Source organism: Aethalodelphis obliquidens, unplaced genomic scaffold (assembly GCF_003676395.1).
Source record: "Aethalodelphis obliquidens isolate GAN/ISIS:26980383/991018 unplaced genomic scaffold, ASM367639v1 scaffold7, whole genome shotgun sequence".
Taxonomy (NCBI): Eukaryota; Metazoa; Chordata; class Mammalia; order Artiodactyla; family Delphinidae; genus Aethalodelphis; species Aethalodelphis obliquidens.
In genome coordinates this window covers 1,969,711-1,992,174 of record NW_020837951.1, presented here as the reverse complement: position 1 = coordinate 1,992,174, position 22,464 = coordinate 1,969,711, and the positions used below count along the sequence as shown (strand labels likewise).

The 22,464-nt window shown below is 61.9% G+C and overlaps 3 protein-coding genes across 6 annotated transcripts in view; 1 reads left to right on the top strand and 2 right to left on the bottom strand.

The window, feature by feature from the left end:
• Positions 1-4,046, bottom strand: part of ADAMTS13 (ADAM metallopeptidase with thrombospondin type 1 motif 13) — a 31,977-nt gene extending 27,931 nt beyond the window's left edge. Inside the window, exons 1-3 of the mRNA XM_027104367.1 lie at positions 3,698-4,046; positions 2,660-2,964; positions 2,228-2,294 (exon numbers count right to left, since the gene is read on the bottom strand). Of these exons, the coding sequence (XP_026960168.1) occupies positions 2,228-2,294; positions 2,660-2,758 (166 nt within the window). The 5' untranslated portion in view covers positions 2,759-2,964; positions 3,698-4,046. The remainder of the gene's footprint in view (positions 1-2,227; positions 2,295-2,659; positions 2,965-3,697) is intronic.
• A 296-nt stretch (positions 4,047-4,342) lies between these two features.
• On the top strand, positions 4,343-12,697 carry REXO4 (RNA exonuclease 4). Of its 4 annotated transcripts, none has more exons than XM_027104340.1 (8): positions 4,343-4,697; positions 6,091-6,425; positions 7,830-7,967; positions 8,168-8,361; positions 9,528-9,616; positions 10,622-10,696; positions 11,222-11,296; positions 11,870-12,697. In XM_027104340.1, the coding sequence occupies exons 1-8, from the start codon at positions 4,470-4,472 to the stop codon at positions 11,981-11,983; spliced, it is 1,248 nt and encodes a 415-aa protein (XP_026960141.1). In that variant the 5' UTR covers positions 4,343-4,469; the 3' UTR covers positions 11,984-12,697. The 4 variants fall into 4 exon arrangements, with proteins under 4 accessions (XP_026960141.1, XP_026960139.1, XP_026960140.1 ...); XM_027104338.1 differs by having other exon boundaries at positions 11,168-11,296; XM_027104339.1 differs by having other exon boundaries at positions 11,164-11,296.
• Positions 12,698-12,873: 176 nt separating this feature from the next.
• The window catches only part of STKLD1 (serine/threonine kinase like domain containing 1), a 20,357-nt gene continuing 10,766 nt past the window's right edge, over positions 12,874-22,464 (bottom strand). Inside the window, exons 8-18 of the mRNA XM_027104094.1 lie at positions 21,359-21,477; positions 20,650-20,813; positions 20,004-20,131; positions 18,820-18,903; positions 17,069-17,284; positions 16,437-16,610; positions 15,541-15,690; positions 14,699-15,031; positions 13,447-13,587; positions 13,073-13,299; positions 12,874-12,951 (exon numbers count right to left, since the gene is read on the bottom strand). Coding sequence (XP_026959895.1) covers positions 12,874-12,951; positions 13,073-13,299; positions 13,447-13,587; positions 14,699-15,031; positions 15,541-15,690; positions 16,437-16,610; positions 17,069-17,284; positions 18,820-18,903; positions 20,004-20,131; positions 20,650-20,813; positions 21,359-21,477 — 1,814 coding nt within the window. The remainder of the gene's footprint in view (positions 12,952-13,072; positions 13,300-13,446; positions 13,588-14,698; positions 15,032-15,540; positions 15,691-16,436; positions 16,611-17,068; positions 17,285-18,819; positions 18,904-20,003; positions 20,132-20,649; positions 20,814-21,358; positions 21,478-22,464) is intronic.

Genomic DNA, 22,464 nt, shown 5'->3' with positions numbered 1-22,464 from the left:
CCACGTGTTCTCCTGGCCTGCCCCGTGAGAGGGGCACTCCCCTGCGTGCTAACAAAGGTGGCTGGTGGAGCTGGGCCCAGGCATCAGGAGAGCTGGTCCCTCCTGCAGAGCTGTCCTGGACACAGCTCCACCCTCCCTCTCCCAGGAGCTGTACCTGGAACCGTGGGTGCCCTGGGGGTGGGCCTGTGGAGCAGGTGGGGCTGGGCACCACCCCAGGGAGGCACCAGCTCCCGGTGCCACCTCCTCAACGGCTGGATATAGAACCCGTCTGCACCCACCAGGATGTCGCCCTCCTGGAGGAGACAGAGCTGCCTGGTGCACACAGCCCCATCCCCCATGCAGGGCCATCACAGCACCAGGCATGGACTTGCCCCCTCCAAGGGCTCCTGCCCAAGTCCAAGGTCCAAGAGCCCATCTGTGTGGAACAGCGGGGGAGCCATGCCCTCTGTGGGCTGCGCTCGCTGCCCACCACCTGCTGCCAGGGCCCCAGCCACGCTTCCAGTCCCCGTCACGCACAAGGCCTCCCGGCCCCAGTCTGCAGGGCCTGGTAAGGATCCTGGCGGGGCCCCACGTGTGCAAGAATGGAGGGGTCTTGAGGGACCAGCTAGGCCTGCACTAATGAACAGCACTGCCTGTCACCAGATGGGCCCTGAGCGGCATCTGTTCCAACCCAGGCTGGGCCTCCTGACCCCGGAATGGGGCGGGGAGGCGGGTGGTTGTGACATAAACGGCTCTGGCTCGTTCAGTGATGCATCGTGACAACGCGTGACAATCCCCAAAGATACCCAAAAGGCCACGGCTGCTGCCTTCACCATTCCTTTCTTTCTTAATCTTTCTTTTCTTTCTTTCTTTTTTTTTTTTTTTTTGGCCTCGCAGCTTGTGGGATCTTAGTTCCCCGACTGGGGATCGAACCTGGGCCCCCATAGTGAAAGCGCCGGGTCCTAACCACTGGACCACCTGGGAAGTCCCATCAGTGACGACGCTGACGTCTAGGGAGTGCCTGGCCCAAGGTCGCCTGTACTAAGGCGCAGAGCTGGAGTCTGAGCTCAGAGGTCTGACTGCAAAGCCCACCCTCTCTCCGTTCCCTGTTCCCCGGGCTTGCCGCCTGCTAGCTGGGTGGCCTCAGCTGGCTTTTATGAGCCTCCGAGGAACAGGCCCCCATGGCGTCAGAGTCTGGCTAAGTGGTGTTGCGCTCACGTTTGGCTGTGCAGCGGGGGCTCGGAGGCATCTCTGCCCCACTGGGGTCCCCACGGCACAACCTCCCCCTGCTGCCGGCCTGGGCGCCCACTCACCACACAGCCCAGGCAGAAGGTGAGCCTGGACGCTGCGCCTGGGGGCAGCAGGGCGAGGCCTCCCGCGAGGCAGGGGTGGGGGGCCCCCAGCAGCCGGAGGGAGGCATTGACCACCCGCTCGCTGGTGAAGGAGGTGGCAAGGAGGCCCAGAAGAGCCGTCCCAGGGCTGCCAGGGAGCAGCTCGGGGCCCTGCAGGGCAGCCCCCCGCGCCCGTCCTCGGCCTCATGCTCGGGCTCACAGACGCAGGTGAGCGGGGCCACGTCGAATCGGGGCACTGCGGGAGATAGGAGGCCCCTCACTCCCCCCTGTTCGGCCCTCCAGCACAGCTCCCCCTGCCCGCAGCACGACCCCAGCCATCGCTCAGCGTGCATCTGGCCCCGACCACAGAGAAGGCAGGCACGAGTGACACCCCTAATTCCCTCCGCTCTGACCACTAGCCTACCCTGCCTCTGGTCCCCACCTGCCTTTGGATCACCAATGGCCCTACTTGGAAAGGGGGCTGGCACCATGGAGAAGTCCACAGACACGGTCCACGAGCAACAGGAAAAGGCTTTGGCTGGAGCTTGACCCAGCGCCCTTCTTGTGTCTCACAGAAAAGATAAATGTTTACATCCTGGCCAGAAACTGCAAGAGTTCCTGACAGTCAGTCAGCCCAAAGGGAGGCCCAGGGGTGGAAGAGACCAGCTAATTAGTGCCCGTTCCCTTGAGATACTGAGCAGAATCCCAGGGTCACAACCCCAGCCCGGCCCAGGACACCCAGACCAGTTTTTATCGACTTGGCAGGAAGTAACAGAACTAATTAACGGGGTGACAGCAGCAGCTCTGACTTCCTCTCAGCTGAGCCACTGAAAAGCCAAGGTCCCTGACCCAAGGGTGAGATGCCCCCTGCAGGCTCTGAGAAACTCCCCTCGCAAGGAAGACGCCAGGACAAGTACCTTCGGAGGCAACGTCAGGGCCAAAGTAAGCGGTCACTTCCTCTGGCTCCAAAGCCTGAAGGAACTGCTGTGGGAGAAAGGATGAGTGAGGGAAGATGAGGGAGAAGGAGGTGTGGGAGAGGAGCAGGCGGGGGTGGTGGGGGGGAGAAGGGGCCCAGGATGGAGAGGGGTCCCAGGATGGAGAGGAGGCAAGCCACTCACACCGCCTAGCCGGGTCTGCCCCTCAACAGGTGGGTGGACAGTACCGAGGCCAACTCCCTCTCCAGTGAGCCCACTTCAGCCCCTGAACCCCAAGTTCGGATTTCCTCCCACTTGGCCCAAGGGCTGTCAGGCAGCCGCTTCTCCCCCAGGGACCCGCCCTCAGCACCCAGCGGAGCCCAGATTCCCAGCTCTCGGGGCTCCCCCAGCACCGCAGCCCTCGGATCCACCCACCTGCCGGAAATCAGGGAGTCCCCAGCAGCCCAGGAGGACGAGGGGCACAGAGATGAGAATTGCCCGCACACATCTCCCCTGGAGGCGAAGCTCACTCATCCTCCCAGGAAGGGAGAGCGACTGCAATCTGGCCGGCGTGGAATGCGACAGACCTGCTGGGCTGGATGATGAGGCTGTGTTTACTCGTGAGCGCTTCCTCCCAGGGCAGGGGCTGAGGGGCTGGGCGGCCTGCAGGCTCCTCCCGCCGCCGCCCGGCCTTGGGCTGGGCTGGGCCTTGGCTCAGAGCACAGCCACCGGTCCTGTGCCTGGGAGCACAGAGCGGGGGTGGGATTCATCTCCCATCTGTGTGACTGTGGCTCCCGGCTGGCTGAGGCACCATCACACCTGCTTCCTATGGACACCCTGCTTTCCATGACCTGTTCCCGCTCTCCTGTCCTCATTCCCTCCCTCTCAGCTATTGCCTGCTCTGTGCCTGTAGCTGACGGCTGCCCACAGAACCGGGACGGTGGCACCAGCCCTCTGCCTGCCTCCCCAGCCATCCCCACACTGCTCACAGACCTTCAGCCACCGCCCCCCCCCCCCAGCCTGCTTTCCGTTCCTCAAATACGCCCAGTGCTTTGCTGCTCTAGTTTCAGCTCAAATGTCACCTCCCTCGTGGCACCATCTAAGTGGCCCCCCAGGGAAAGGTGTCACATTTAGAAAATAAAAATTAGGACAGCAGCGAAACTTGAATTTCAGGTAAATGATGCTTTTTCTTTTTTTTTTTGGTGTTAAGTATGCCCCCCAAATTGCAGCTAATATATGGGACATTTTTATACTCAAAATTATTCTTTATCTGAAATTTCTATTTCTCTGGGCGTCCTGCATTTTGTTGGGTAGCCTTACTCCTCCTCAAGTCCGTACCACTGTATCTCACTTCATCGTCTTCGTTGCAATTACTACTATCCACCATTGTTGGTTTAGCATTTGTATTTCCCTGAAGGGCCCCACGCACGTACAGAGCCTGGGATGGAAGCTTTGGGGAAGTGGAGGCCTCACCTGCGTCGCTGATCCAGGTATTGCCAGAGCAAAGGCATGGTGCGCAAGTGACCTGTTTTCATTGTTGTCACACAAAATAATACAGTTCAACACTTGTTACAGTGCTTATTATTGTTATCGGATGCTGCTGAACTACGGCCCTGGGAAAGCAGGCTGTGCGACCTGGGCTGCTCCCTCCCGTCCCTGGGCCTCAGTTTCCCCGCCGCGTAGGGAAGATGGGCCGGGCTCGGACCCCGGCGCGGGAGACAGCTGCCCGGAGTCCCTGTGAGTCCGCTCCGCACCCGCCGCTCCCAGGCCCGGCCGTCCAGCGACCCCTGGCGGCCGCCGGCCCCGCCCTCCACCGGCCGGGCCTCGGTGTTACACCAACGGCGGCCCCCCCAGTTCCCTTCCGGCGCTCACGTTTCTCGGCCCCAGGCCGGCCCTCGGGGAGATCCCGGGCTTACCCCAACCGGATCCTGGGTCGCTGACCGCGGACGCCGCTCGCCAGGGTGGCAGCCCTTTCCCTTGGGGGACAAAGAGCCCCGCCCTGCTACCGGCCGCGCGGAACCAGAGGCGAAGACCCGGTTTCCAGCCGGTCGGCGAGAGAAGGACACTTCCTGGGATCGGCGCTCACGTGTGGAGACTCGCGCGGGGCGGCTTCCGGGGTCCCGCGCGCTGCTGTCACCGCGGCCGGCGAATTGGGGTCCGGCGGGACCTGTGCTCGGCGGGCAGAGCTTGGCTCCGGGGCCGCGGCGCCGCCGTGGATGGGCGCGGGGGCCGGGACGGTGCCGGGATGGCGAAGGCGAGGGTGCTGGCCCCCGAGCGCGCACCGGGCGACCCCGCGCCTGAGCCCGAGCTCGTCAAGAAGCCGAATCGGAAGAAAAACAGGAAGAAAAGATTTTGGAAGAACAAAGCGCGAGAAGCAGGCAGAAAGCAGGGAAACGGCCCCGGCGTGGTCGTGGTGCGACCTCCAAAGGCACCGGAGGACTTTTCCCAAAACTGGAAGGCGCTGCAGGAGGAGGTAAGGTCGCGGGGGCCCCGCGGATGGAAAAACGGAGAAGGGCTTGTGGGGTCCAAGGGAGCGCAGATTGGCGTGAACGCTGTGGACAGAGCGGTTCGCAGAGAGGTGGCCTGTTGCGGGCGGCGGCGAGCTCGCAGGCCAGTGAATGGCAGGGACTTGATGTAAAGGATTTTGGCGACACCCTGGACCTTTAATAGGTGAGAGTTGACAGCAACTGCCGCCGGCTGCTGAGCTCTTAAAATGTGCAGACGCTGCCGGCCGAGTTACATGTGTTCTTATTTAACCAACCCTGAGATAGAGTCCTTAATCATCTCCACTTTACAGACGAGGAAATAGGCTGGAAAGGTTACGTAAGGTGTCCAGGTTTGCAGCCGGTTCAGCAGATCCAGGAGTCAGACGCCCAAGTCCCTGCTCGTAATGCCGTGTTGAACCTACTGCCTTTCTCGGAATCAGTGGCCCAAACTTACCTACAGGTTACAGGTTACTGTCTCCTAAATGCTGTTTGCTCTGCTTCATTCATAAATTCTCTCCAGTTCCGTTGAGTTGGCTGCTGTTGTCATCGCTGTTTTCTAGATGAGGCAGAGAGTTTAAGGAACTTGACTCAAGGTCGCATAGCTAGCTAGCAGATGGCAGACGGGGGTGCACATTCATACCGTGGGGCGTGACCTTCAAAGTCTCTTCTAGTTCCTGAAATCGGTTACGGAGGGAGCCTCAGAGTGAGAGCGGGAACGTAAGAGCTTCTGAGCTTCTTAACACAGCCGGGCACCTTAGGGCAGAGTCCAAAGCATTCTCCTGTCTTGACACACAGGCCGATGAAATTTTTCCTCCGGCAACCCCCGGGTGCTATGATTTCTTGAGCTGTAACTTTATCTCTTTCTCTCAAGAAAGTAAAGCAAAACTAAGCAAGCAGAGGGATATTTATTACGGAAAAAACTTTGTGTTTTCTCCAGTTGATACAAGAAAGTATTTCCTTCTCTAAACATTATAGGAACAGGTAAGTAGAAACCCACCTGATCACTCAGCTGGTTGCCACGTAGCAGGGTCCTAACCGTGTTGAGAATGGCCACACCGGGGACTTGCACACAAGAGGAGGTTGGGCTGGGAGACCTCAGCCCTCCGTGTAGGAGAGCAGGGGTGCGGCTGTCAGCCCTTTTTCAGCCTTTTTTTGTTGGACACACTCCTCTCTTCCTGAGACCCTCACAGCAGTAGCAAACCAAGAAGGTGGCTGCCATGCACCAGCTTGTTGGCCTGAGCTGTGAAGGAGTTAACTCTAAATGTGGAAACAGGTTTCTTTTACACACACACACACACACACACGTGTAAGCCTTCTTAATCCTTTGTGCGTGTTTTCCAAATTAAAATGCGTTTCGTGTTTTATCTTGGGTTCCGTTAGTTGCTGAAACAAAAATCACAGGCCCCGGAAGAGGCTCTTGTTCTCTCTCAGACGGATTCCAAAAAGCAGCCCCAAGGTGTCCAACAAAACAGGAAAGTGATCTCAGATAAAGCAAAGAGAGATGAGATGGGGACAGAAAACACAGACCCCAAGGCCACACGGGGCTCTGTGCCCTCAGGATGTCTGACGAACAGGAAGATCCGAGCACAGCGCAATGAGAAAGGAGCGAAGAAAAGGACCAATGATGACATTTCCCCGAAACGAGGAGAAATCAGACATAAGAAGTGCAAAGCTGAGGAGGTGGCCGCCACCTTGCCTCCGGCCCCGCCCACCGAGTAAGTACCCCCGGGCTGGCGCAGCTGTGATGACCGTCTTGGCCTAATCGGCCTCCTGGCCGAGAGCCGGGTCACAGCCACTAAGGCCTGTCTCCTTAAGGAGGCTGAGGCTGCTGGCCCCTCCGTCACCTTGCCCTGGTGCTGTCGGTTTCTTTGTTGACTATTTGTCTCCCCTGGAATGTGGGCACGAGGGAGACAGCCTGTTTCACAGCTGCTTTGTCTCTGGGGCCTAGAACAGGGCTTGGCACGTGGGAGGCCCCAAGGAAGGGTCTTTGGAATGAATGAACGCCAAAGCCACAGGGACCCGAGCGTGAAGCCGATTGCCACGTCTTGCTAGCTGGGTGGTGTGGGGCAGGTTCCCGACGTGCCCGGAGCCTCGGCGTGCTCACCTGCGGCGAGTCCGCGAGGGGCAGCGTGCCGACCCAGTGCCTGGTCAGCAGACCCTGTGGTGTCACCCACCCGGGGAGGAGCAGAAGTCAGTGGCTGCCTCTGAATGGCTCAGCCAGGAGTGGCGTGATGGTAAGTCAGCCTGGCTGTGTGTTGCCTGGGGTTGAGGACACCATCGCTGAAGGTTTCAGGAAAGAACAGTTTGAGTGCCTGCCGCGAGTCACTGCCCCAGGCCCGCTCTCTGGAAACAGCAGTCACGACAGGTCCCTCTGTCTCGAGGGCGACAGACGATGCACTGAACTTATTTCAGTAATTCCTTCAATGTGGTCGGGATACATCCAACGAGGGAGAAGCCTGTGGGGGCAGATGGCCAGAGGGGCGCGTCCAGTCAGTGAGCTCAGGAGGCTGACTCTAAAGAAATGACATGGACGCTGAGCCCGAAAGACGCAGTCACGAGCCACCGCTCCCCATCCCTGCCCGGCTGCAGTCCACGTCTGCAGGGCTCGGCCCGGGGACCTGGTGGTGGGGCTCTTTGTCTATGTTCTGCACTCATCGCGTTTCTCTGAGGTTCTTAAATGTTTCATAACTGAACCGTTTTGTAACTAAGAAGAAAACGTTAGCAGCCGGTACACCTGACTGGGGGTGGGGGCGTATTTTTGCTTTATGTCCTTTCTGTTGCTTGTAGTTCCTAAGTTCCAGCTGATGAGTGTCGTTTGTTCTTTATTTTTTGGCTGCGCCCAGGCTTCTTGCAGCATGCGAGGTCTTTTGTTGCGGCGTGCATGTGGGATCTAGTTCCCCGACCAGGGATCGAACCCAGGGCCCCTGCATTGGGAGTGCGGAGTCTTACCTACTGTGCCACCAGGGAAGTCCCTAATGAGTAATTAAAAAGGAAAGCGGCAGGATGATCACAGTAGCCAGAGCGGTGGGCTGGCGGCCAGGCACTTGGGGCCGGGCTGCCCTAAGAGCAGACCCCGCTCGCCTGCCCGTGCTCAGCCTGTTCTCCCCTCTGCCTTTTAGAGAAGACATCTGGTTTGACGACGTCGACCCAGCGGACATCGAAGCAGCCATCGGCCCGGAGGCAGCCAGGATAGCACGGAAGCGGCTGGGTCAGAGTGAGAGCACCATCACGCTGGTGAAGGAGCGGGCCTTCAGCGGGTATGCGGGGCACGTGGGGCAGGGCCCCGGGGGGCGGGGGCGGGGGTCTTCAGGAAGGGCCCGCTTCCCTCTCCTCCCGTTGAGTTGGGCAGGCGCCTCTCGGCGTCCGGCTGACACCCGTCCTTGTCACATAACTGAGCAGTGGTGCCAGTTCCTGGGTCCCGCGAGTGGATTAAACTGGAGCCTTCGTTCCCCTCCAGCCTGACTAAAGCCTTAGCCGTGGACTGTGAGATGGTGGGCGTGGGCCCCAAGGGGGAAGAGAGCATCGTGGCCCGCGTGTCCCTGGTGAACCAGTACGGGAAGTGTGTTTATGACAAGTACGTGAAGCCAGCCCAGCCGGTGACTGACTACAGGACGGCGGTCAGCGGGATCCGGCCCGACGACCTGGCGCAGGGTGGGTCGCCTCAGCATGGGCACGCAGGCGGGGGCGGCTGGAGCGCTTCCATGTCTCCCTGCGGCCCTTTCTGCTGCAGGCACGGGCGCAGCGAGAGCCCGGCGGTCTTCCTCCCTCCCGGGCGGGTGGGCTCAGAGGCTCCCACGGCCGCTTGCGTCGGCCTCGCTGCCTGTTGGCCACCCGACCTGAAGACTGGGACAGCGTTCCTGGACGGAGAGAGGCTGCTGTGGGGTGGGGAAGGGGTGGGGAGGCGGGACAGGCTGGAGGGGCTCCCAGGCCTACGCGAGGATTCGGAAGCCGTGGGGAGGCCGTGAGCAGCGAGGGGCCCGGTCTGGCGCAGGTTCCCTCGGGGGGCCTCGGCGCTGGGCATAGGCTGGGGCGGGGCGCGGGGGTGGAGGAGCGAGCCTGTCCTCTGTGCCCTTGGTCAGAGAGGTGGCTGTACAAGGCAACGAGCCGTGGCCCAGCTCGGGACACAGCCTGGACGCTGAGCCAGTAGGGTTTGCCGATGGACAGGCTGTCGGGGGAGGGCAGAGAGGCACACAGGGGGCCCCAGATTTGGGACCTGGGGAGATCCTGGGAGCAGGGGCTTGAGGTGGCAGCTCTGTCGTCCTCTGGCTGCGTGCTGTCTGCTCTCTGCACCTCTCAGGTTCCCTGGAGCACAGCCCCCGAGGTGGCCCGGCCGCTCGTCAGCCCCAGGGCCTGACCACATCTCCATCCGGGCTCTGCCGGTCCTGCTAGGGTCGCGGGTGGGCAGAGGCGCGGGGCCCAAGCGCGGTTGCTGCAGCCCTTCCCTTTGGGCGTTAGGGGAGGGCGTAGCCCCGAGGGGTCCGCTCTGAAAAAGCAAGCAGAGCTGCCTCCGGAGCCCAGGGTCTAGAGCCGGGCTTCTCACCATCTGTGGCGAGGGCCACCCCTGCCTCGTTTTCGCCTCCGGTTGGAAAGACATCAAACACATGCCCTGGCTTCTTACTGTTAGATTCAGCCGTCAGAATTGCCCTGGCAGGGGGCTGTGAGTGTGCTCCCCCCACTTCTCCCTGGTTGGGGTGCTGGGATGGCCCCTCGGCCTTGGCATCGCCCTCCTGAGCAGAGAGACCCGCCTGCCAGTCCTCTCGCTCAGCACGGTAGTGATGGACGTGTCACTAAAAACCGCTGCTTTGTTTTGTTTCCAGGAGAAGAATTTGAAGTCGTTCAGAAGGAGGTGGCAGACCTGCTGAAGGGCCGGATTCTAGTCGGACACGCGCTGCACAACGACCTGAAGGTGCTGGCTCCAGGCGCCTCTTACGTAACGCGGTGTCCCAGGTGGTCGCGCTCTCTCCGTGACTCGGGTGATGCGCCCACCGTGTCAGCTTGGGGGAGCGGGTCCCTGCACACCCTCGTAGGCAGAGCCGGGCGCTGTCTGCCACCCTCACCTGTCCGGTGGGCCACCACCCCTCTCAGGGCAGAGCCCCTCCTGTTGGGGAGCATCCCCGGCGCCCATTCCTCGGAGCCACTGGGCACTCCCTGTGTCACAGGCCGGCCCATGGCGGCCAGCACAGCGGGCGGCAGGCAGGCTCGGAGGGTCCCCTTCCCGTGCCCCAGAGAGAGGGGCTCAGCCTCAGCCCCTTAGGGTCTCTGCTGTGGGCAGAGCTGACCCACCTGTTGGGACGAGAAGCTGGGGGCGTGCAGCTGTGGGAGACTGTCCTTCCTGGTCCTGCAGCTTTTCAAACGGTGCTTCCTGGAAGCTTGGCAGCCTCCGATGTTTCAGGGACCCATAGAAATTGGTCTTAAATGTCTTTTAAAAGTAAATTTTGAGGGAATTCCCTGGCAATCTAGTGTTTAGGACTTGGCGCTTTCACTGCCAGGGCCTGGGCTCAATCCCTGGTCGGGAGCTAAGATCCCACAAGCCGCGCAGTGCGGCCGAAGAAGAGAGAAAGTAGAGCTTGAACTGTTAAAAACCAAGTCCTGCCCACGGAGACGCGTTTTGTCATAAAAGTTCTCACTTCAAGAGGCCCCGGTATCTTGTGCTCCCTCCCCGCGCAGACCCGCGTTTCAGCCACTTGCGGGCTCCTTGGTGACTGAGTCTCCCGCTTCCCCGGTTTCAAGGCTGTTTTCATGCCCATGGTCCTTCCATCACTTTTCCCACGGTGATCTTCCCTCAGAAGTTCAGGCTCGTGTCAGTGCTTGTCTTATTTGTGTGTGCACGTGTGTCATGTGTTGGAGTTTGGTAGAAGGGGTCTGCTGCTGCAGATGGACAACAAAACGCCCATCCTATTTTCTCCTCCAGGCGTTGTTTCTTGGTCACCCGAAGAAGAAGATCCGGGACACTCAGAAGTACAAGCCTTTCCGGAGCCAAGTGAAGGTACTTGGAGCCGCGCGGCCCCGCACGGCGTAGTTCAGTTTCTTGGTTCACGTGATTGTCGGTTCTGGTCCCTGAAGGCTGGCTTACTGATGAAAGGTGTTGGGTTTCATTTGGTTTTTCCTTTTAACCTTTAAAACTAAAAGGAGTCTTAGAAGAGAAAGAGTTCTGCCAAATGCCACCTTTAAAGTTAGTGTCGCTGAGGGCAGGTGAGCTCCACTCTCTGGTCTCTGTGATTAGACCCCCGACTGCAGGCAAGAAGCCGCCATCGTGTCTGTTGCAGAGGCAGAGCTGCCCTTGAAATGAGCAGGGCAGCCTGAGGCCGGAAGGCAGACATGGCAGAGTCCTTTCCTGGTCCTCCTCTGTGGGCTGACCGGGTGTCACCAACCCGCAGGGCCGCGGGCACTTCCGGTGGGAGGGACACTGAAGGTCCCTTGGGTCGGGGCTCAGCGGGCAACTCCCCTGCCCAGGCAGGGCCTACAGAGGCCCCACCCGAGCGTGGCTGTGCGCCGCCCTCTCCCCTGGCAGAGTGGACGGCCGTCTCTGAAGCTGCTTGCGGAGCGAGTCCTGGGGATCCGGGTGCAGCAGACGGAGCACTGCTCGGTGAGTGTGTCCCGGGTGACAGGCCTCGGGACCGGGGGCTGTGCCGGGCCTCGTGCGCACGGCGCAGTGTCAGCCTCGGGCGGCTTCTGTTTTAGGGGCTCCTGGCCCGTGATGAATGGCGCGGCAGCGGGCCTGCGGAGCGGCGGTTAGCTTCTAAACGGCTACGTTTAACTAACACTTCGCACCAAACAGCTACCAGCGAGCTGCAGTCGGAGACGAAGGCCCGAGCCTGGATCGCAGGCCCTCTAGGACCGCGCGTGGGCCCGCTGGCCCGCGGAGCCGGCACCAAGTTCAGGGCCTGCCGTCCCCCACCCCGTCTCCTTCCTCATTCTGTGGTGTCTGGAGCACCCACGAGGCAGCACGTCATCCCTTCGCTTTGGGTCCCTCCCTCCCGTGAGCTGGGGCGCGGAAGCACAGTGAGGGCCGTGGTGCTGGACCACTGCTCTCGTCAGTTTTCTCCTTCGCTTGTCCGTGTCTGATGCCAGGACTCGGGAACTGTGGGGTGGACAGGCATGTATGTGGCCACGATTGTCGCCCAGCGGGACAGTCATGGTGGTGCTGCGTGTCCCCCAGATTCAAGATGCGCAGGCGGCGATGAGGCTGTACGTCCTGGTGAAGAAGGAGTGGGAGAGCATCGCCCGAGACAGGCGGCCCCCGGCCTCCAGCGCCCACGGTAACGACGCCTAGCAGGAGCCCCGTCCTGTGCCGCGCTCGCGGGCAGCTGTGACCAAGCCGCCGGGCGGATGGAGTCCCCCCCGGAGCAGTGACCCTGTGGGAAGGTTTCAGAATCGTGGCAGCAGGGGCACGCGGCGTGCTTGCTGCTGGGCAGAACGTCTCCTGTCTGGTTGTGGCGTCTGAGACTCGTCCCCGCACGTGGGACGGGAGGACGGGCTGTCCCTGCGGATTCCCCGGGCCCCAGGACCAGAAGCGCCTAGTTGTCCCAGGTGTGTGGCACCTTCCTCCAAGGAGGCCCCTTTCCCTCGTTACCTCGGCCAACGGAAAGGAAAGACCTCCGCGGACTCGAGCCTGGACCGCGCGGCTGTGGGTAGCCCGGCGGCAGCCTCGTCGAGGGGTTTTCACCGGTTCCTTTCTCACCCGCTGCACACAAGTTTAAACTGCAGGTCGGGGCCCACGGCCGGCGTGGGGAGCTCGGGCTGCCCAGCGCGGTGGCAACAGTTCTCCCCAGAGGTGGGCGACTCCCCGACTAGGATGGACGTTCTGACCACGGGCGGCCCGCAGCCCTCTCCCCCCGGCCCGGGGCGGGGGGCTTTCTGAGCACAGGAGCAGCCGGTTGCAGTGCGTGGAGCGTTTAGCAGCAGGCTATACTGAGCCCCGCTAGCCGTACAGAGAGTCTGAACCCACGGAGGATGTTGTGTGACATAAACGCAGGTTTTTACTTGAGCTGGAGCTTGTGAGGCTCAGTGTCTGAGGGGACTGCCGTGCCCCCCTGCTGGTCCTGGGTGACACCTCTCCCTGACCCCCACCCCTAAGGAGCCGCCCTGTGGCAGTGGGCGCCCCGTCAGGTACAGCCTGAGGAGGGAGAGGCAGCCCTCCCCGGGCGGCTGCCTGCGACAGGTCTACTGCCCCCCGTCGGAGCTGGGCCGCGAGGCCTCTTCCAGTTTCTGAAGCACACTTTGTGCGTAAGAGACCAGCTCCTGCGAGGAGAACAGTAGGTCAGCCGTTTCCATGGCCGGTCTCTGGGCCCACGAGTAACTTCTGTTACTTAATCTGCTTTTCTTCGAAGCGGTCTCACTGCTGCTTCTCTCCGGGGTTTACTTTGGGCAGGTCGTGGACACGGTGATACAGGGAGGGCCTCTTAAAACCACACACGCGGCAGCCCCAGTTGCCTCCACACAAACCACTGCTCCGGCCCCTGGACTCTGTGCCACCCAGGTCTGGCTGAGGCAGCCCCCCAACACTCACCAGGCTGGAGGTGAAGCGCCCGTGGATCTCCTCGACCAGGGGCTGGATGCCGCTGGACACCAGCTCTGACAGGATGTCCTCTGCGGGCAGAGCAGAGGGTCCCGAGGCTTAGCGTGTGCCTGGCACGGAGGGTTCCTGCCCCTCCCCCAGCGGTCATAGCCGCTAGCAGGGCGCCTCTTGAACGCTGGCTTCCAGGGAGGGCGTGACGAGGGCAGGGGGGTCCTCACTGTGGGAGGCGAGGTGGGCCAGCAGCATGCAGATGCTCTCCACCACCTCCGGGTCGTCCTGGTGGAGCTGGTACGTCTCCTGGATGAGGGTGAGGCCGCTGCTGCCCTCCTCGGGCATCACCACCTGCAGGGCCGCCAGCTCTGGGCGTGGGCGAGGGGGTGGGTGGGTGACAGTAGTACTGAACACGTGGGGCAGCAAGAGCCTCAGCTGGCAGGGGGCGCCATGCTGTCCTGCAGCGTGGGGACCGCCAAGGCCAGGCTTTTCCTGGCTCTGCATCTGCGGGTGTCCTCTGGTGGGGTGTGCACCCGCCTCTCTCTCCATCCCAGCAGCCCCCAAGGCCAGTGTGCTTGTAGAGAGGGTGCTGGGGACGTTCCAGGGCACCTGCCTGCCCCGTGAGGAGGCCCGTCAGTGCGGGGTTGGGCCTGGCTCCTGGGGGGCTGGGGGCCCGTGAGAGCAGTGACCCGTGATGTCACGTAGTTGTCAGATCCTCCTGGAGCCCAGGGGGAAGCTGACCCTCCAGGGAGTGGACTTAGCCGTCAACAGCCAGCAGGAGGCAAAGCCGAGATTCCCGGCTCTGGGGTCCCGCACGCTCGCTGGGTTCTGACAACCCCGCTCCTTGTTCACTGAGCCACGTGCCTTTTGCTCTTGGGGCTTCAGCACCCCACCCCGTTTGACGGCGGGATCCCGGTGGGAGCGGGGCGTAGGCCCGGAGACCCCGCCCGCTCGGGAGGTTCTCTCCAGGAGTGAAGGTCACCCCACTCCCTGCTTCAGGCCAAGTAGCAGGCAGAGACCCACCAGCCTGCACACCCAGCAGGGGCCGGACCTCACAGGGGCCAAACCACCCCACACGGCGGGCAACCTCTGCCAGGCTCCAGGCCCCGAGTGTCCGTTAGGGCTCGTGGTGCCAAGTCGGGTGCAGAACCTGGGCCGGGGGCTTAGGAACAGCTGGGCTTTGCGTGGAGGCGGAGTTCAGAGCTCTGACTCGGGCTGTTTTCAGAGCCACACCTGGAGGGGAGCCTGCGCACACGCCAGGCTTGTGGGTGGCAGGCAAGGTGGTCACCGTGCAGAGTTGCAGAGAGCAGTGGGAAGTGAGGGTACAGGTCTGCGCGGTGACGTCTGGGCGATGGGACTGTAGGTGTTTCCCCTCCCTGCTTTGAGCGTGTGCTGCTTTTGGTTTGGGGCTGCCGGCAGGCGTTGCTGGGGGAGTCTGCCGCCGCCTCCTAGTGGCAGCCCCGGCCGTCCCAGGCTCACCGGACATCTTCGCGAGGCTGGCCAGCGCCTGGCAGGCATTGTTCACCAGCAGGGCTCGGTCTTGGCACGCCCGGATGCTTTGCAGGATTAGGACCACCACCTCTTCCAACTGCTGCTCGCCTATGCAGCCTGCGGGGGGCCACACGTGCCTCGTCTCAAGGGCCCAGGGCCACCTCTCCGGCCCCGGGGCCCCGGGCTGCTCACCCAGCAAGGACAGCAGCCACAGGACTGCACAGCTGGCTTCAGCCATCTCCGCGTCCGTGGGGTAGGTGGCCAGCACCTCAGCAATGAGGGCCGGGGCTTTCTCCCAGGGGGCCTTGTTCACGATGACAGCTGGAACAGGACGGGGTGGAGGAGGGGACACCTACTCCTTGGTGGCGCAGAAGCTGGGGGGGAGGGGCAACCCCCGCCTGCCAGCCAGTCCGTAGGGTAGGAATCGGCAGGGCCCCCAAGGGGAGGTCTGGGAAGCCCTGCGTGCCGGGTGTGGGCAGGCTCTCCACGGTCGAGAGCCCTCTTTTCCTTGGGGAAAATGACCTCCCAGGTGCTGGAGGGCCAAGTGGGGCCTGGAGAGGGAGTGGCACGGCCTGGGAGCACCCCCTTTCTGAATCAGAAGTCAGGATGGTTTGCCCAGTGCTAAGGCCAGCTTGTGGAACCAGGGACTGCCCAGGAAATCCCACGATGTGCGTGAGCTAGAGGGTTCCATGGGCCCGGCACGAGGGGGTCCGAATATGAACCCACCCCTCCCCAGGATACCGGTGCAGCTTCTCCCGTCCACCGTGGCCCTTTGTCTCCCTCTCCTCCCGGCTCTCGGGTGGTTAGGGCGCAGCCCCGGGCCCGCTCACCGTCCACCAGCAGAGCCCAGAGCAGCCTCAGGCCGTTCAAGCAGGTGTCCCTGTTCCTAGGGAGGGCGTCCAGGCGCTCCAGGATGCACTCGCACAGCCCGGCCCTCCGCAGCTCGTCTGTGGCCAGTCCTGCAGGTGGGCCCCGGCATTAGGACCACAGAGAACACCTGGAGGAAGCCCTCCCTGGGCGCCACCCCTTCTCTGTGGTCCTAGGGCACTGCAATCCCATGCATCCCACGCCAGTGGTGCCTACTTGGCCAGTTTCATGCCCAGCATGAGACCCAGAAACAAGGGTATGAGCCATCCCCTGGGCCACCGTTCCAGCACCTCCCATCCCATTGCTGGGCTGGGACCGGCCTCTGAGCTTTCCTTCCAAGATGGGACCACGACTGTGTTCTCTCAGGGTGATCACCTGGCATTGTTTGCCAGGTGGTCCCGATTTACAGCTGCTGTCCCAACATGGCTGCTCATGGCAGCCCTTTGCACTTCTCGGCGCGGGGTCAATGAAATGTGGTAAATTGCCTGGTGAGTGTAGGGTGGGCTGGGGGCTGCAGGGCTCCAGGTGAGGCCCCAGCTTCCCTTTGGAGAGAACGACGCCCACCCGGTTAGTGGCTGGAGATGGGGAACATGTGTAAAGCCCTCGGTGGTGACCCTCTCCCCACACCGTCCCCCGACTGCTCGCTGGTGGCCTCTGGAGCGGGGCCGGTGGGGCAGCAAGGGCGGGAACCCGAAACACGTCAGCGTGAAGCCCACGGGGGCGCCTGGCTGCGGCCCGTGCATGTTGCCAGAGGGACACGTGACTGTGAACATGGAAGCTGGGGACGGAGCAGCTGTCCCCTCGGGGCATCCCGGCGCTGCCCGCCTGAGCCCTGCGCCCACGGGAGGGCGGCGCCCACCCTGGCTGGCGACGGTGAGCGGGCGGTGCACCGTGACCAGGGGCTGCTGCTCCTTGGGGTGGCTCCGCGCATGCTCAGTGGCACGGGGGCCATGGTGCTGTCGCTCGGCGCCGTGGCCGCTGGGTCCTGCCCCAGTGCTGCGCAGGCCAGCAAAAGAGGCCGGGGAACCCTGAGCTGGGGCCACGGTGGGAAGACAGCGGGCGGGGGCGGGTCTCCGGGGAGAAAGCCGAGGTCGGGGCTCCAGTGCACCATAAGTGCTTATTGCACGACCGAGCCAAGGACCGGAGGGCTGGGGCCCCTGCCAGGGCTCTGAGCACGTGCGGTGTAAAGCATTATGTGGAAATTCAGCCTAAATATTCAAGTGAGAAAGGCAGTGAAGTATTTCCAGTTTAAAAATCAGAGGCCAGGCCCTCGGGCTCTCAGCTCCAGCCTCTCCCATCCCTCCTCAGCTGCCCTCCTGGGAGCCCACGCCTGGGACCCCATCCCACCTGCCTGGGCTCACACCACAGGACCCCTATGACCAGCTCCTCGTTTCATGCCTGGAGATCAGCCGGAAGGGGGAGCAGCTGGTCCAGGGCCACAGAGGCAGGCCTCGGGCGGTGCCCCAGACTCCTGGCTGCGCCCTGCCTGTCATCCTGGGGTGGGGTTGGGTGCCCAGAGGGTCAGACGCCAGGGCGATGACTGGCGTGGGAGGGCGGGGGTAGGAGAAGCCAGCTGTGCCCGGAGCCCACCTTGGCCCCGGGTGCGGAGCAGCAGGGAGCAGGCACACGGCTGTGCGTCAAGGACCCTGTCGTGCTGCTTCACAGTGCCGACCAACACCTCCGCCAGCTCCGCCGGCCACGGCACACCTGGCAGCGTGGGGGGCAGAGTGAGACTCGGCGTACGAGCAGGTGGCGGGAGGGGGTGTGGACCAGACCCTGATGGGAGTCTGCAGGGCGTCACACGTGGGCCCCTGGGTGGATGAGCAGACGGGTGACCAGACGCGATCAGTCAGGGTGTGTTGAGTGCTTGCCACGCGTCTGCCGTAGGGATCTTCTTCCAGCAGCTCTACAAGATCGATCCTCATTTGACAGATGAGAAAACTGAGGGTCAGGGAGATGTGAGCCCTTGTTTTGAACCTAGCCTATCTGACTCCAGAGCCCTTGGCCGTTACTGCCCTGAGAGGGGACATCTGTGGGTCCCTTAGACCTTCCTCTGGGCCAGGGCGTGTGCTGGCAAGGGGGGAAGGCAGTAGTGGGCAGCCGGGGGTCCACAGAGCTGCGCCCCTTCCTAACTGCTGCTTCACCTCTCTCAGCCTGTGTCCTCCTGGTAAGAATGACAAGGACAAAAGTGCTGGCACCAGGGAAGCCAACCCATGGCTATCCCGTCTCCAGGCGAGGCTGGCTGAGGCAGGTGTGGCTCTGGGGTGACAGCCGAGGCCAGTCTTGGGAACGGGCCCAGCAGCCTCTCTCACTCTCTCTGGGAAGGCAGAATCTCTTCCCATGGACTCTCTCCTCTCCACAGCCTTGCTCCAGACGGGGTCACGGGGAAGGAGAGGGAGAGGAAGGGAAATGGCCAAGGTGAGGTCTCTGCTGCCTCATTAGAGGGCTGGCACTGGGCCCTTATGATCTCTGCTGTCCCGGCCACTGGGACGACCATCTATGGAAGGACGATCGGTGGACGGATGGATGTATGGACGGACGGATGGAGAGACGGGTGGATGGATGGATGGATGGATGGAGAGACGGGTGGATGAATGGATGGACAGATGGAGAGATGGGTGGATGGATGGACGGACGGATGAGTGAATGAATGTAATATTCAGGCTGGTGAGACAGATTGAGGGCAGAGATTTTACGAAGCAATGTTTTGGCAAAATTAAAAATATTAATACTCCTTGATGGAGAAAGTTGGGTGAAGAGGTGTTCTCCTGCACTCTTGGGAGGTGAGAAAGTTGGTGCAGCGACGGAGGGCCATTTGCAGTATCTATGAAAACGTGAAGTATTCACAGCCTGCACATCTAGGAATTTACCCTGCGGAAGCACACAGAACACACGCACATGCCCCGGGGTGGGCTGTGTAACATTGCTTATGATACCGGGGAGTCGGCAACCACTCAAATAGCCAACCAGAGGGATGGTGGCAGGGACGGGGTGGCTATTAAGCATCTGTGAACAGCACGTGAGGGGGGGCCCCGGGAAGTGGTTCGGATGCCAAGCCCAGCCCCCGCCCACTTGTCTGCTCAGTGAAAGCGGCGGCACAGGAGGAAGTCCAGGCTCCTGTTCCAAGCAGGTGGTAAAGCTGTGCATGCTCATGGGAATGTAAACGGGCGGCAGAAAGTACCAGCTAGGGAAGCTGGAAGGGCCGGGGCACCTGGGGGAAGGCGAGAGGGTGGCGGCTCTACCTTGCTGGTCTTCAGACATCCCCAGGAGCCTCTCCAGGGCCCTCTGCTGGTCTTCGGGGTGGCTGGAGAAGTTCTGCAGGACCTCTGTGGGGGACAGGGCAGCACGGGGCGGCGCCTTGGCTCAGGGACCCGCCTGAGGGCCAGGGCACCGGGGGCGCATCCCTGAGCACCACTGCACAGGCCCACGTGACCCGGCGCGAGGCGGCGACCTTATCATCCTCACCTTCCCGGCCGAGCCACCTGTCCAAAGTCGAACCTGGATCTGCCTGAGAGCCCGCCCAGGGGGGTGCTTCCACTCCACACCTCCCTCAGGTAACTCCCTCCAGGGTACTCAGGGCGATGACCTTCAGCTGGACCCAGCTGTCTGCCTCCAAAGCCCATGGCCACGAGACAGGGAGACAGCAGCTGGGCCCTCACGGGTCCCCTTCTCCAGAAAGGGAGGCAGAGGTGGCAGCCCTTTATCACAGGCAGACCGCGCAGGGAGCCACTGATGGGGAGGAGGGATGGGAGGGCGGAGCCACCCCCAAACTGGAAGATGACCTCCAGATCCATTCTCTGCCCAAGACCGTGGGGGTAGCCCCCAGCCTGGGGCACGCGGAGGAGTCTATCGTGTGCGCGTTTGCGGGGTGGGGGGTGACCAGCCAGCACTGTGCCTGGAGCCTCAGGCCTGCACATGTCACATTGCACACGGAGCCCCTGGGCCACCTCACCTTCCTGCAGGGCCGTGCCTGCTGGTCCACGGTGGCTGCTGTGCCGGCCCCAGCGTGAGCACCATTCTGGGCACGTAGCAACTACAAAGGAGGTGCTGCTCATTGGGGAAGACACTCCAGGCACCGGGCCGCCATGTGCCGGGCGAGCGAGCAAAAAGCGGGGAGTCTGTGGTGGGGTGCGTGGCAGTGAGGGGCTGTTCGGTGACGTCGAGGACTGTGTAGCCGGAACAGAGGGGAAGCAGGTGGGGGCCTGGCCACAGAGATGAACTCTGCTCTAGGTAAGCTCGGGGGTATCTGAGCGGGGTGGTACCCTGAGCAAAGCAGTGCTTGGGATGGACGAGGGGCAAGCCCACCGGCCATGTGTGAGGAGCAGTCCAGGGGACTGGGGGGGGGTCACTGCCCCCCAGCTAAAGACAATGGGGTGCCGGGGCCACAGCAGCCTCTGGCGCTGCCCCCTCAGGGCCCCGTCATCACCTAAGATGCTGGTGACGTTGCTTTCTAGCAGCCTGTCGATGATGAAGTCAGGCACCACCTGCTGGTGCAGCGTCAGAGCACTGCTGGAGGACCTGAAGTCGCTGCTCACAAACAAGTGAATCACGTCCCTGGGGAGGGGCAGAGAGCCGCCAGCTGGCCCTGCATCCCCTCTGCGTCCAGCAGCTGCTGGGCCTCCACCTGTTTGGGGCACCCGCTTGGGAGCACCTCTCCCAGCATCACGGTGCGTCGAGCGGGCACTGCAGCAATTCCCCCTCCAGGAGGGGCCGAGGGAGGACAGTGCTGGGCCCTGGCGCTTGCACTCGCGTGGGCCCCTTCCTCCATAACATAGACCCAAAAATCACAATTTCTGGCTGTGTTGGTATAAAGGTGAACATAACCCAGGGTGGATCATTTTGTTCTTCTGACTTTACATTAGAGTTAAAACATCTTCCTGGGCCCTGGGCCATGCCTCCCGCACCTGATGGGGAAGCTGGCCCTGTTTGTCTTGCACTCAGAGATGTGGCCACAGTTTGGGACAGCCCACACTGGAGGAGCCATTGTCCATAGATGCAGCGCTTAGTGGTGTTAAAACCCCAAGTGCGTGCACAGGCTGACAGTGAACTGCCACCCCAGGGCCTGAGCTCACCTGATGGGTATTCGATCCGACGGGTCAGCCTGGAGCATCAGAGGCAAAAGGGAACTGAAGATTTCTGCATCGGGGACCCTCCTCTCCTCCATGGTCCTCAGGACACCCCTCAGGCCGTCGGGGGAACTCCGGATGGACTTCCGCAGAAGCATGGCTTCCGTGCTCTGGGAGGAGAGAGAGGACCACTTGTGCACCTCCTCAGCTAAAGGAAGATGGCCTGACCTCGGGCAGAGGGGAGGCGACGTGGCCGCCGCCGTCAGGAGCGCACAGAGGCCACCTGCGCCCCAGAGTTCTTGTACGAAGAAGAAATGGAAGTTCAGAGAAAAGCAAGTGGCCATCTCACTGGCTGGAGGGAGTAAGGGAACAGCCCTCCGTCCACTGCTGGACTCCCACTGTGGGCCAGTTAGTGCAACCGAGCTCAGCTGTTCTTGTCCATAAGGGGGCGCTGTTGGGGGCGGATTGAATGTTACCATCACCATCACCACCACCACACGAGGGCCGAGCAGGCCCAAATGCGGGGTCCTCCGGCGGCTGGGGCAGCGGGGGGGGGGCCTCCACACAGCCCCACAGGCACTCAGCGTGGGCAGGAGGGTGCCAACGGGAAGAATGCGCCCTTTTCAGGGCCGGGGGTGGGCAGAGCCTGGCTCCCTGGGGCTGTGGGGAGCGGGGTTCAGGTGTGGCGGGGAGGGGTGGATGGAAGGCCCCTCACATCCAGGAAGGAGCAGCCGGCCATGTCGAGAATGATGCAGCCCAGGGACCAGATGTCAGATTTTTGGCTGAAGGAGAACTTGAGGGCTTCGGGGGCCATCCAGGACTTGTGAGAGGGGTCTGTTGGCAGGAGTGAAGTGGGGGATGCGTGAGTCCCATGCTCCCTGGGGAAGCAAGCAGCTTGAAGAATGAGCCCTCCATCACCCTCCTCCAGGGAGGGAGAGACGTGCTATCCGAGGGGGAAAAGGAAGAGGCCCCTGGTCAGTAAGATCCTGGCCCCTGATCTTCACCAGTGAGGCTGCCCATCTTGGCAGGGGCCCACCAGGCTGGCCGTGTGCGCACCTGTGTCCCACTGCAGCTGCAGAAATAATCGGAAGGGGCGTCTGCCACAAAAGCTAAAATATGCACCCTCCATAAACGTCGTGCCCCTCCCAACACTTAGTCGGGACCTTGAGGCAATGTTCCGGTTGCCCTGCCCTAGTTTCTAAACCTGAACCCCTGGGACTTCCCTGGCTGTCCAGTGGTAAAGACTCTGCGCTTCCACTGCCAGGGGCACGGGTTCGATACCTGGTCAGGGAACTAAGATCCCACATGCCATGCCGCCAATAAATACATACATACATACATACAGAAACAAACCTGAACTCCAGACAGGGAGCCAAAAGAGCAGGGTCCCCGGCCCAGCTCTATCAGTGCCTGACAGGCCGCAGGCAGCCCCTCTCTCTCCAGACCTCCATTCCCCAAACAAAGAGCAAAGGGGTGGGCTCCAAGGACCCCTGCCATCAACACCTCCAGTAGATGCACCCATCCACTCACCTGCCCACCCACACCCGCCTCTCCATCCTTCCACCCACCTATCCGCCTGTTCATCTATCTGCATGTCCATCTATCCACTTGTCCATCCACCCACCCACTCATCTATCCATCCATCCATCTATCCACCCATCCACCCATCAAGGACAGCATGCCACTGGTCCCTGCCAGCCCGGGACTCTGGAGTTCTCCACTGGAGAGTTGCTCTCTCCACCCCTGATAGCCGTTATAGGGTTGAAGCCCAGCTCCCTTTGCCCTGTTGTCTTTTTTTTTTTTTTTTTTTTTTTTTTGGGG